This window comes from Formica exsecta, unplaced genomic scaffold (assembly GCF_003651465.1).
Source record: "Formica exsecta isolate Colony F162 unplaced genomic scaffold, ASM365146v1 scaffold201, whole genome shotgun sequence".
Taxonomy (NCBI): domain Eukaryota; kingdom Metazoa; phylum Arthropoda; class Insecta; order Hymenoptera; family Formicidae; genus Formica; species Formica exsecta.
In genome coordinates this window covers 975,499-987,957 of record NW_021849308.1, presented here as the reverse complement: position 1 = coordinate 987,957, position 12,459 = coordinate 975,499, and the positions used below count along the sequence as shown (strand labels likewise).

The 12,459-nt window shown below is 31.6% G+C and overlaps 1 protein-coding gene and 1 long non-coding RNA gene across 2 annotated transcripts; one reads left to right on the top strand and one right to left on the bottom strand.

Moving 5' to 3' along the window:
• Positions 1-2,465: 2,465 nt before the first annotated feature.
• Positions 2,466-4,428, bottom strand: LOC115234604. The gene is made up of 2 exons (XR_003883939.1): positions 4,273-4,428; positions 2,466-3,135 (listed from the first exon to the last, which is right to left on the bottom strand). It is a non-coding gene; the product is annotated as an uncharacterized LOC115234604 (long non-coding RNA).
• An 857-nt stretch (positions 4,429-5,285) lies between these two features.
• On the top strand, positions 5,286-11,943 carry LOC115234628. The gene is made up of 4 exons (XM_029805832.1): positions 5,286-5,573; positions 8,617-8,775; positions 9,317-9,570; positions 10,559-11,943. The coding sequence occupies exons 1-4, from the start codon at positions 5,540-5,542 to the stop codon at positions 11,387-11,389; spliced, it is 1,278 nt and encodes a 425-aa protein (XP_029661692.1). The 5' UTR covers positions 5,286-5,539; the 3' UTR covers positions 11,390-11,943.
• The last annotated feature ends 516 nt before the right edge of the window (positions 11,944-12,459 follow it).

Genomic DNA, 12,459 nt, shown 5'->3' with positions numbered 1-12,459 from the left:
CCAGCACGATCCTTCGGAAAAGATTAAATTAAAATTAGTTTAAGATATATAATGGCTTTACGCGAAGGTATCGCAGTTCGGCTGGAGAGATCTGTTCATAATTAATGTTGTCTCGTTTATAAATAAGAAAGTAAGTACCTGTAAGAAAATCAATTGTAGTTCACATTTCATTATATACGTATATATACATATATCATATATTAATTATAATGAATTATATAAATCGATATTAAACGAATATTTAAATTCAAGTAGGAAGTAATCAACGTTAAAGATATCTCTATGTAAAAGCGCAAACATATGTTATCGCACAGATAAGAGGAAAATTATGAGCAGATCGAGAATTTTTTATCTTTCCGTAATCACGTTAAGCTTCTTGTTTGGATGGAGCCAACTACAAACGCTATTGTCATCCCGATGCATGATGATCTCGAGAAAACAACTAATAATTGAAGCAATTATCAAAAAGAAAAAAAATTGATTACCGATTAGAAACTGTTATCAGCTCCCGACCGTCGCTAAATCTCGCTTGATCGTAAATCGCAGCTATAATATCGATGTATAATAGCGATTTTCGTAATGATTGTATACAGGGTGTTCAAAAATTCCAAGTTCGATCGGCGGATAAAAAGAGGGCAATTCGTCGTATGATAAGGCGGATCGCGACGCGATTCTGACTCCGGGACGAGAAAGCTCGCGTGACAAAGATTATTTTCCACTTTCGACCTGTCGCGTTTCGTGAGGAAGCACATTTCGATGCATCCACTCGGCGCGCATTATACAGAAGCATTATTTCAAAGTGGCGCAATTTTCTTCGTTTCGAACGAGGAAACCCTCGAGTCGAGGAAGCGACGAGAGCTTTGCAGGCGGAGAGCTTTGAATAGTGAAGCGCTTATTAAAGAGGCCTATTAAAACGAATGTACTTTCTTCCAAAGGGACTTGTGTTCTTTCTCGGCTTCTTCGAGGTTTTTTAATGCTTCGTGTCCTATGAAACGGGGAGATTGTGTGCTACTATCGAAATAACGCTTTCACGTAGCGGAGACTTTGTATCTCGTTACACGTTCTTTGTATAACAATACGATTTATCATTTACGTTTATCTTGTGGGCATTTATTAGGATATGTGTACATTTGATTTTTCACACGTTTCAATTATCTCTCTCAACCGTATGTCTTATATCCGTCGAGTTTTCCCCACGACATATCAATGGAAGCGACTCCAGTCGACGATTATGGCTATAACGCTCGACGTGCAAACGGCGGTCGTGTGAGAAACGAAAGCGATCGCGAGTCGGATAAAAGTACAGAGATGGAGGGAATGACCGAGGTTCGATTCTCTCGTATGTACTCGTTCTTTTAACGTCGAGGATAGAGAAAAGTGTAACGCCTACTCTCCGATATTTCTTCAGGTGCAGCAAGCCGGAACTTGCGACGAAAGTTACATTTTCGTCTTGAAAGTTTCGTAGCCCGCGATTCTTCCTTCGTTCTTATAACTTTTTTTTTTTCTTTCTTTATATCGCCCACACATTTCGCGATGAAGCTATGTATGCCCACGTAAAGTTCTCTGTGCGCATCGTGACAATTAGAGGTATAGACTTAATCCTTCGCACTCTTTGGACGTCGGTATTGGGCGAATAATATTTTGTATTATTGTTAGAATCTAGTTACATCCGAAAACACATAACTCTCTTAATGAGTTAATATATAGATACGTACTAATGTATGTAAAATCAGCGAGTGCTCTCGCGTGAATTCATTCTAGAATATTATCAATACTGAAAAATTATAAAGCCAATCTCTCGGATTCCAGAACTGGGCAAATACATATTTCAACTATACATGATTTTTGACACAAATATTTTGAGTGAGAAAGATTATTTTTTATTTTATATTCTTTTTTAATCAAACGATTTTGTAAAAGTATTGATGTATTCTTACGTCTTGAAACGTATTTCGTAAATCGCATATTTTGGTAATGAAAATATACTTTTCGAAAGATTTTCTAATAATATTTTTTATATATATATTTTATACCTGAAATATATTTTTATAATATTTTTCCCAGCTCTGGATTCGAGAACAACAAAGAATTCGAGAATCTCGCACCTTTTCGATCCTTTGCTTGTGCGTGCCTCTTGTCCGAAATTGTTCTGAAGTGGTGGAAAAAAAAGAGAAAATATCTCTCTACGAAAAAAGATGTGAGAGGGATAAAAAGGAAGAGAGAGCACTCGGAGGGTTTAGAATATCCGTTCGTAAATAGTACGTTTCTCGGGTATAGTTAATAAAATGTCGGGGCGAAGAGTATTTTTTCTAGGAATGTTAGTGGACCAGGCAGCAGGAACATTAATATCGTAAAACCGCGGCGAATTTCATAATTTATAAATTGCAAGAAAACAAAAAAAAAAAAAGAAAAAAAGAAAATGCAAAACCGAAACTATAAGAAACGAAGGAAAATTAAGTGTGCAGAAAAAAAAACGTTGGCCATCGGTTAAAGGAAATACAGTGGGACTTGTAATGTTCTTAAATGATACTTGAATGATAGTATAAGAAAGAGAGAGAGAGAGAGAGAGAGAGAGAGAAGAGAGAAAGACAGCGAGTGCAGAGTTCATAGACAGTAAAAATTTTTTTTAGACGTCCTGGAGAGGAAGAGCGAGTGAATGGAAACGAGAGGGAAAGAATGAAAGAAAAGAGAGAAAGAAAAGAGAAGAGTGAGAATGTGATGTGTATGATAGCTAGAGGCTAAGCAAGAAAACGAAAGGGAGAAAGTATGAGTGGGAAAGAAAGAGAGGGAGCAAAACGAGTTGAGAAAGAGTGGCATTAACAGAGGTAGAAAAACAATATGAAAACGATAATATTATAAGCAACAAGAAGTGCTTTTATGAAATACAATATTATTTATACCATCCTGATGACATATATGTACATGTATATATATGTATATATATGTATATATATATACGTACATATATATACACATATATATACATATACATTATATCTATATATGCTAAGTGATAAGGTAAAAGAGAGGAATCATGTAACAACACACAAGGTATAGATAAGTATATTAATATATTACACAAATACACATATAAATATACATATAAAAATATACATATATATTAAAAATTATGACCTATTAATAATATTTTTTATATATATATTTTATACCTGAAATATATTTTTATAATATTTTTCCCAGCTCTGGATTCGAGAACAACAAAGAATTCGAGAATCTCGCACCTTTTCGATCCTTTGCTTGTGCGTGCCTCTTGTCCGAAATTGTTCTGAAGTGGTGGAAAAAAAAGAGAAAATATCTCTCTACGAAAAAAGATGTGAGAGGGATAAAAAGGAAGAGAGAGCACTCGGAGGGTTTAGAATATCCGTTCGTAAATAGTACGTTTCTCGGGTATAGTTAATAAAATGTCGGGGCGAAGAGTATTTTTTCTAGGAATGTTAGTGGACCAGGCAGCAGGAACATTAATATCGTAAAACCGCGGCGAATTTCATAATTTAAAAAAATGAAAAAAAAAAAAAAAAAAAAAGAAAAAAAGAAAATGCAAAACCGAAACTATAAGAAACGAAGGAAAATTAAGTGTGCAGAAAAAAAAACGTTGGCCATCGGTTAAAGGAAATACAGTGGGACTTGTAATGTTCTTAAATGATACTTGAATGATAGTATAAGAAAGAGAGAGAGAGAGAGAGAGAGAGAGAGAAGAGAGAAAGACAGCGAGTGCAGAGTTCATAGACAGTAAAAATTTTTTTTAGACGTCCTGGAGAGGAAGAGCGAGTGAATGGAAACGAGAGGGAAAGAATGAAAGAAAAGAGAGAAAGAAAAGAGAAGAGTGAGAATGTGATGTGTATGATAGCTAGAGGCTAAGCAAGAAAACGAAAGGGAGAAAGTATGAGTGGGAAAGAAAGAGAGGGAGCAAAACGAGTTGCGAAAGAGTGGCATTAACAGAGATAGAAAAACAATATGAAAACGATAATATTATAAGCAACAAGAAGTGCTTTTATGAAATACAATATTATTTATACCATCCTGATGACATATATGTACATGTATATATATGTATATATATGTATATATATATACGTACATATATATACACATATATATACATATACATTATATCTATATATGCTAAGTGATAAGGTAAAAGAGAGGAATCATGTAACAACACACAAGGTATAGATAAGTATATTAATATATTACACAAATACACATATAAATATACATATAAAAATATACATATATATTAAAAATTATGACCTATTATGACTATGATAATATTATTAATATTGTAATAATTCGTAGTATTATATTGTGACTATAGTACAGCATTAAGATAATAAAGGTTGTCCTGTATGTGAACACATGGGTATTATCAAAAATGTCGATTTGGAAAAATGAGTAAAATCTCTTGTACCATTTCCTTGTCTGAAAATATTCTATTTCTTTTTTATTATTATTACATTTCTTTACCTTCAAATTTGTTTCATTTACATTACATAATTTTTTTTCTCCGCAAACAACGATTTATCCACGAAGACAAACATAAAGTCATAAAGGTAAGTGCATCATTCAAATTGATATAGATATAATTAACAATTTATATGTTAAGAATTAATTTTACCTAATTATCCAATAATAGCTAGATTAATAAATTGTTAGTGCGTAATGCTATTATTAATTGAAAATGTGCATTTTATACTATATCATACTATATTATTCCATATTACATTCTTGTTGATGGAAATGCAAACAGCATTTATGACTCAATGACACATCAATGTCGATAACTACAGGTATATTTAGATATCTTTCGCATGGTTAAGGCACTGATTATATAGATATGGTGACGGTGGTAGTGGGATATATATAAATTAAATGTATGCGTTTGTTTTATATATTTGACTATTGAGGAGGATTTTTAATTAAGGATACTTAATTGATGTTTAGCTTATAATTGATACTTTGTTGTATATCAACACATATATCTCTCTATTCCAATTTGATTAAATTATTCTTAAATTATTTTTAAAGTATATTGTTGATGAGATAAAATTACGATATACATTATCAATATACGATATCGAGATTGTCTCTTTGTTTAATTACTTCATTATATAAAAAGAGGACGTATTTTTCTTCTTACAAATTTTTCGCTTTGCTGTATCTTACCTTGTCAATTAATCTCAAAGATAAGTCGTTTATAACAAGCAAGATATACAGAGAAGGAGAGAGGGGGAGACTACACAGTAAGAGACACTTTATTGCAAACGTCAATGTCACCACTTTCAGTAAAAGATGAACTGAGTTTATATTCGATTGGTTGCATAATCATGTGTAATCAACGTATGCAATATTACGTCACTTTCACACGATCGGAGTAAAACGACACGTGCAGAGGGGCGTCTCACACTGCGCGTCGATTCGCTCTTCTGTAATGAACGTATGTCGTGCAAGCGCGCGTTCACGAGTCGTACAAATAGCGAAGACTCCTAAACGATCGTGATCAGTGAAGTGATACACAACGATGGAGAACAGATCGGTTAGCCATTCCGTCGAAGGTACGTAAGATCTCACGTTAAAATATCTGTCGCGTAAATTGAAAACAATCCTTTAATGGTTCCACTATATTAGAGAGCTAATAAAAATTATATTTCTAATCATTGCGATGTATTCTTTTGCCGTATTTAACATAAATAATTTCCGTTGCTGTTTCATTTTGTGTTGTATATTGTTTTCTTTGTGTGTGTGTGTGTATGTGATATTTATTTATTTCCGAAATGACACCAAAGGAACGTATTTGCTTGGGGATAATTTTCTATCTTATAATATAATATAATTTTACATATATTTTATTTAATGTGTGTGATAATATAATATACTTATTATCTCAATTTATCTTATTTATTATCTATATTTATTTATCTGTGATAATTTTCAAAAGAGCATATAGTTTGCAATTTTTATATAATAAGCTTTAACGATTGTCTGACAATTAATAAGTTAAACTTTAAATGTGTTTAAAATTTTAAATAAAAAGATGATGGTTACTATGTGTAATCGGTAATGATTGATAATTAATTGTTATCGTGAATTACTGCTGTGTCATTTTCTTATCATCTTTTTCATATAAAATGATAGTTCCTATCTTTGTCATCATTTATCTATCTATAGTGGCTATTATTTTATCTTTTAATGAAGATTTGAGCAAGAAAAATTCTTCGAATTTTTTTCTGTTTAATTCGAGCAATAGTGTATATAAAAACCGTTAAAATAATTAAAAATTAATAAAATGCTATATTTTTTATATATTTATATTTTATATATTATTTGTAATAATTTAAAATAACGAATTTTTTAATTGCGGCAATCAGATCGTAGATATTGAGTGTTTTAAGAATACATGTATTTCGAGCATATATAAACATCGATTTTTATATAGTTGAACAAATCACATAATTTTATTTCTACGATTTGCAAATTAGCAGATTTTTGCGATTGTTGCAGATTTGCAGATAAAGTAAAACATAGTGTAGATCCGTATTACGTCTTGTGCCGCAAACGGGATTTTTTGTTGCGTAATATCGTTTCGATAGTATTTCGATTCGTATTGTTAGTATCATAAAACAGTCGATTATAAACTTTGTATGCAAATGTAGGCAATCAAAATTTATTTTTTTACTTTTTCGCTACAGTGTTCGCGCATAACTAAAAGCGTTTAGGGCAGGTAAACGTTCGCTCAAATGAAGCGTTTGCAGAAACTTTTATAAGTCAGCGATATTTGAATATATCAGGCGACGTTACTATGCTACGTTAACATATGCATTTTATCAACTAAATGAAATAAATTAAGGTTTATTAGATTGCTTTACTTAGGGACCTAAGAAAGTTTTGAAGGATTCAGAAAATTCGTTATATAGGTCTTGATCTGGGATGCTGTCTTCAAGATCATATCTTTTACGCGAGTATAATCGAAATTGATATATCTATGGCTGATATTATTTTTTTCCGCGCTGTGAAAGAAATTAGCGTTATTCAAAAAATAGAGATAAATATTAGAGACTGCTAAAGAATAGAAATTTTTTTTATACAGGATGTCGCAATATTTTTCAGCCAAATAATGTCAGTATGTTCTACGAGTAAAACTAAAAAAATGTTATATAAATATTGCAAGTCTTATAAATGCTTTATAGGATTTTAAAAAGTTATGATGAGAATACAAAGTATATTGAAAACGATAACGGACTCGCTCTTATTGTTATTACAGTACGGCGTAAGAAGGTCGACGATGTTTATCTAACATGTTTGTGCGAATTGTATTTATTTGAGATTGATAAATATGACATGAAATTCATAGGGCAATGAACTTAATTGCTCAGTTATGTTAGGCTTATATGGACGTTTTGGACGGATGAGAATAGAAAGTAACGAGAGATGTATGACAGTTGAACACTCATTATTTTCAGCAATTTCAACTATTGAACAACTGCAAACAAAATAGATAAATGTTGTTGATTTATTCTTATGCTGTATCATACAAATTATACGAGCAAGTCTGTATGTTTTAGCATTTTTATTATATTTTATATTTTAGTTAACTTTTAATAATTAAGTATTTATGTTTTTACGATATCTTATGTTTTTTCCATATCTTCATTAAGAACACATTGACGCAATTTCCAAAAGACAGATCATTCTGAGACACCTTGTATATGCCTTTTTTTTGTAGCAAAAAAGCTAAAATGACGCAACAATAATTTAACGCTGTGAATGTAAAATATGAATATGGCGTTAATAGCGTTTTTCAATAGAGTCGATCTCATCATATGCAATATTTGATAGTTGTTTACCATTTATAATTTGCTATAATAACCTATTATAATAGCATCAATATCGTCCATTCCCGCATGGATATAATTTATACGTTGGCTTGCGATATTTAGAATCGCCAGGCATCATAGAATTGTTCACATCCGTAGCGAGAGTAAATTTGCACCTGTCTTTCGCAAATAATTGCACAGAACATCCTTGAGATAAGGACGTTTCCTGTCGAGCCACTTTTGACGAATTTATAGTCCGTGTTTCCATAGAATTTATTTTGCAGTTTGTTATAAAAAAAAAATTTTACAGTTTTCAATATTAAATATTTTCATAATTTAATCTCTAATTAAATTGAAGTAAATATTGTTCCAAATTAATTGAAAATTATAATACAATATTGAAATGTCAATGAAATATATAATAATAAAATAGTTATAAATGACAAAATATGTGTCAGAATTCAATTACTTTTTCTTGTTTATCAATAATTTTTTTTCTTACATCCATGGCAAAAATATTGCATAGTTATGGACATCAATTTTGTCGTTTATTCGTTCTTAATAAGCATGTCACTGTCAACGCTTATATATGCGCGGTTATAGTTTATTTTGTCTACTTTGTATGCACAGATAGGGTCATGTCAATTTATCTATCGCGGTCGCGACCATGAAATAATAATGTCAGTGAGATCACACGAGACTAATATGTGCCGTATTCATTCTAATATATTGTCCTAGTCATATTTTGGAGCCATTACATCAATTTGACATGCTTAATTTTCAGACAAGGTAAAGCAAATCCAAGCTTATCTAAGAAAGTACGAGAACGATGACAAATTGGTGATTTTGGAGGCTGTGGACAGGCCGGGGTCGAAACCTGGAGACAATTACACGTCGGTGCTAATCAAAACGAAACTCGTCGGTAGACGCGGGGACGGAAGTCGTTAGTATTATTATTATTATACTTTAACGTTTAATATGAAGGACAAATGAAAATTGTTGGTAAAACTGGTCGTGAAGTTTGATTCACCACGAGACGCAATATAATTCTCTCAGTTACATAACTTCGCAATCATAAGTTATCTCGATGAAAAGTGACGTTATCTCAATATTGCAGCACAATTGATTCAAGATACGTACGCGATGTTTGAATATAGTCATCGTGTATATAATAATATTAGAATTTTTGCTTTATATTATTTTTATTTTAAATGACAACTTTTCTAGTAACACACTTTATATATGCATGATTGCAATTACAAATATTATATATAAAAGAGTGTTTATTTTTTTAAAATTTTATTGTTATAGGCTAAATTCTATCGCTTTATCGATAACGATTGCAAATATTTATATTGATTCTTGACATATTGTTTCAATTAAAATAATATATCGCTCTATTGTATTCCTGTGGAGAAAATAGCGATATAGATGTACATCTTGTAGACATGTTTTCTTGAATTCGTTTTCTTATTCGTGCACAGCGTATATCAAGAATATTATTACAAAAAGTATCGTCCAAAGGCGCGCAATCTCTGAATTAATCGATCTCTACGCTCTATTCCGTATGGAGACACATGCCTATCGAAAAATATTGCCCGTCCTTGGATCTTTTGGTCCTCGATGTATATATGCCGACAGAGAGAATATAATAATGGAAGATCTAGCGGAGAAGGGGTACGTCAACTGCGAGAGACGCAACTTTCTGGACTTGGATCACACTGTCTTTATCTTGAAGGTATGCGTTTTTCAATTAATCATTCAAACAATAATTGCTTGTCTTATCTCATGATTTGTTGCATCGAAGATAATAAAATAGATGAATAGATCAAATTATAATTGCGTGTGTCGCTGGCAGATTTGCAAGTCATTTTGTGTGCAATGTTCATGAATTGATATTACAACTTTAAGGATTATTAAATATTATTAAAACGTAGAACAAGAAAGAGCTACAAGAAATGATATAATAGTAATATGTATATAACATGTGAAAGTTTAGAGAACTTCACCTTTCTTGATTATATCGACACAATTGTCTGACAGTCGAGCAATAATTATCGATTAATACTGTCTGGAGAGATCCAGACAGCAAAATAATTTTTAAAGATTGTCTAGTATCACAGATTAAGATGATTAATGATATATGTTTTGTCAGCCTCTTGTACATTGGAATGATCGTAAGTCGGATATCGAGATAAAAACTGTCAATGTTAACCTTGCTCTTTGTATCCTTACGAATAATCACGCAAATGATATTGATAAATTATACATTCTTTAATTAATATAAGATTGAATTTTTTTGATAAAAATTTGATTGAATATTTTAAGTTTCAAATTAAAATTTGGTTATAACTTGAAAATTAATTAGAAAATGCTTTATTATTATTATTAATATTATTATTACACACACTATACTATTATACATAACATATACTATACATTCTACAATATTTCTATTATTACTACTATTATAATACTACTCTACTACATATCCACACATATTTATATCTTTATTACTTATTTATAATGGTTGTAAAAAATATTTTATTTTTGTTAAATATTAATATGTATCACTTCTCAGTTTACTTATCATTTCACTAGAATTGATATCACTTCCTATCAAGAATCCGTCGATAATACGGTAATCATAGAAAGATTCACGCATTACGAGCAAAATAATCGATATTTGAAAATGTGCGCATATATTTTGTATATTTTCTTTTCAGAAACTTGCCAAATTACACGCATCCGCTTTAGCGGTAAAAATCAATGATCCGCAGTTGTTCGATGAATTAACCGAGTCTTTGGAAGAGGTGGTTTACAACGACATTTCCGAAACATCGGTAATGAGATCGTGTACCGAAATGTGTATAAAGTCGGCGGTGAAATCTTTAGAAGTAATAGAACCGCGAACGCAGGAGCTGCAAGCTATCATAGACCACATTGCCAGTTACGTTGACAAAACTTACGACACAATATATCGAATGTTCAATGCGCCGAAGCAGAAATATCACACAATCTGCCATGGCGATCCGTGGATTAATAATATGATGTTTTTGCACGATAACGAAGGCAAGATAATCGATCTGAAAATGGTGGATTATCAGATATATAGACACACCTCGGTGTCCACCGATATCCATTACTTGATATACACCAGTGTGCAATCGTCGTTGATCGAGAAAAGCTACGAGAGTCTCATTAGGATTTATCATAGTGAGTTTCTCAAGGAGCTCCGTCGATTAAACGTAGACGAGAAGATCCTGGCGGGACTCGATCGGGAATGGCTGGAGACGGAGCTGCGAGCTTACGCGTTTTACGGAGGGCTCACTGGGTGTTTCATGGTAAATCCGATATTGGCGGAAGAGGAGGATGTGATACAATATGAAAATATGGAATTCGGCCCAGATAATCCACTGTGGAGCACCGATATAAGCGTAATGAATGTAAGTCAGAAGAAACTCGATCGAGTCAAATGCATCGCGTCCCACTATTACAGAAGATATAGCTTAGGTATTATTAACGATGACCTTGAACCAATTTCTATTACGACATAGTAGATACGCTAAAAATAGATACGAAATAGAAGATTGCTCGTAACAGTCGGTGTTATAATGAACAAGCATAAACTCTGATGTTTATGATGCACCGAAATGAAAAAGAGCACTATTATATAGCATTATCTCTTTTCTCGTGTTATATATTGTATATACACGAATAGGATTCGAGTTGCATCTGTATAGTAAATATAGCAATTTCGAATATAGTTATTTTAAAGTCCTTCAACGCGGAATATATATTTTTCTTACGATTGTATGTTTTGAATTCCATCATAAATCGTACAATATATTTAAAGTGAAACGTATAATTAACTTTAACATCAATCAAATATGGATTTGTTATTGTTTAAGAAATAGCCTTAAATTTAAACCGCACACACATTTTATACCGGAGTATCCCAATTATATATATATAACTGCAATTATATATATATATATATATTTCCGACATTGAATAATTTTTGTAATATATATTGTACAAAAATAGCTTAAAAAACTGTTTTATTGTAATGACATGTTATCTACGAAATATATTGCTTGCATTAATAAAATTTATAATAGTACTTGTTTTATGCAAATATTAGTGATTATATTTTTTAGGAAGAAATATCTTTTTTTTTTTTAATACGATGGCATACAAAACATGAAGAGGTATAATTTACATTGATTCCACGTTGCTTAAACAATTTCTTAATAATGTTCCGTAACGATGATTAAGTAAGAATGTTCCATAAACGGTGATTTGTGCAAACGGCATGTTTCTCACAACACAATTTTGCCGAAATATATTCGCAATGCCCATTTATTTCACATCGCTGCGGCATTATTTCATTATTTCAAAGCGCATATTGTCCTATGATTATTCTTACCGACGAGACCGCATTACAGAATGCCGTAACTTTAGATGCTTATTAAATCTCATCATTTTATATTACGCGAACGAAGCTTTAATTAATAGCGCTTTATTCGAGTAATCTATTTAAAAGATTGTAAAAATAGATCATGATGTGGCGATATCATCTTTATCAAGATTATTTATTCAGAAATGCATTCTAGTATTAATATAT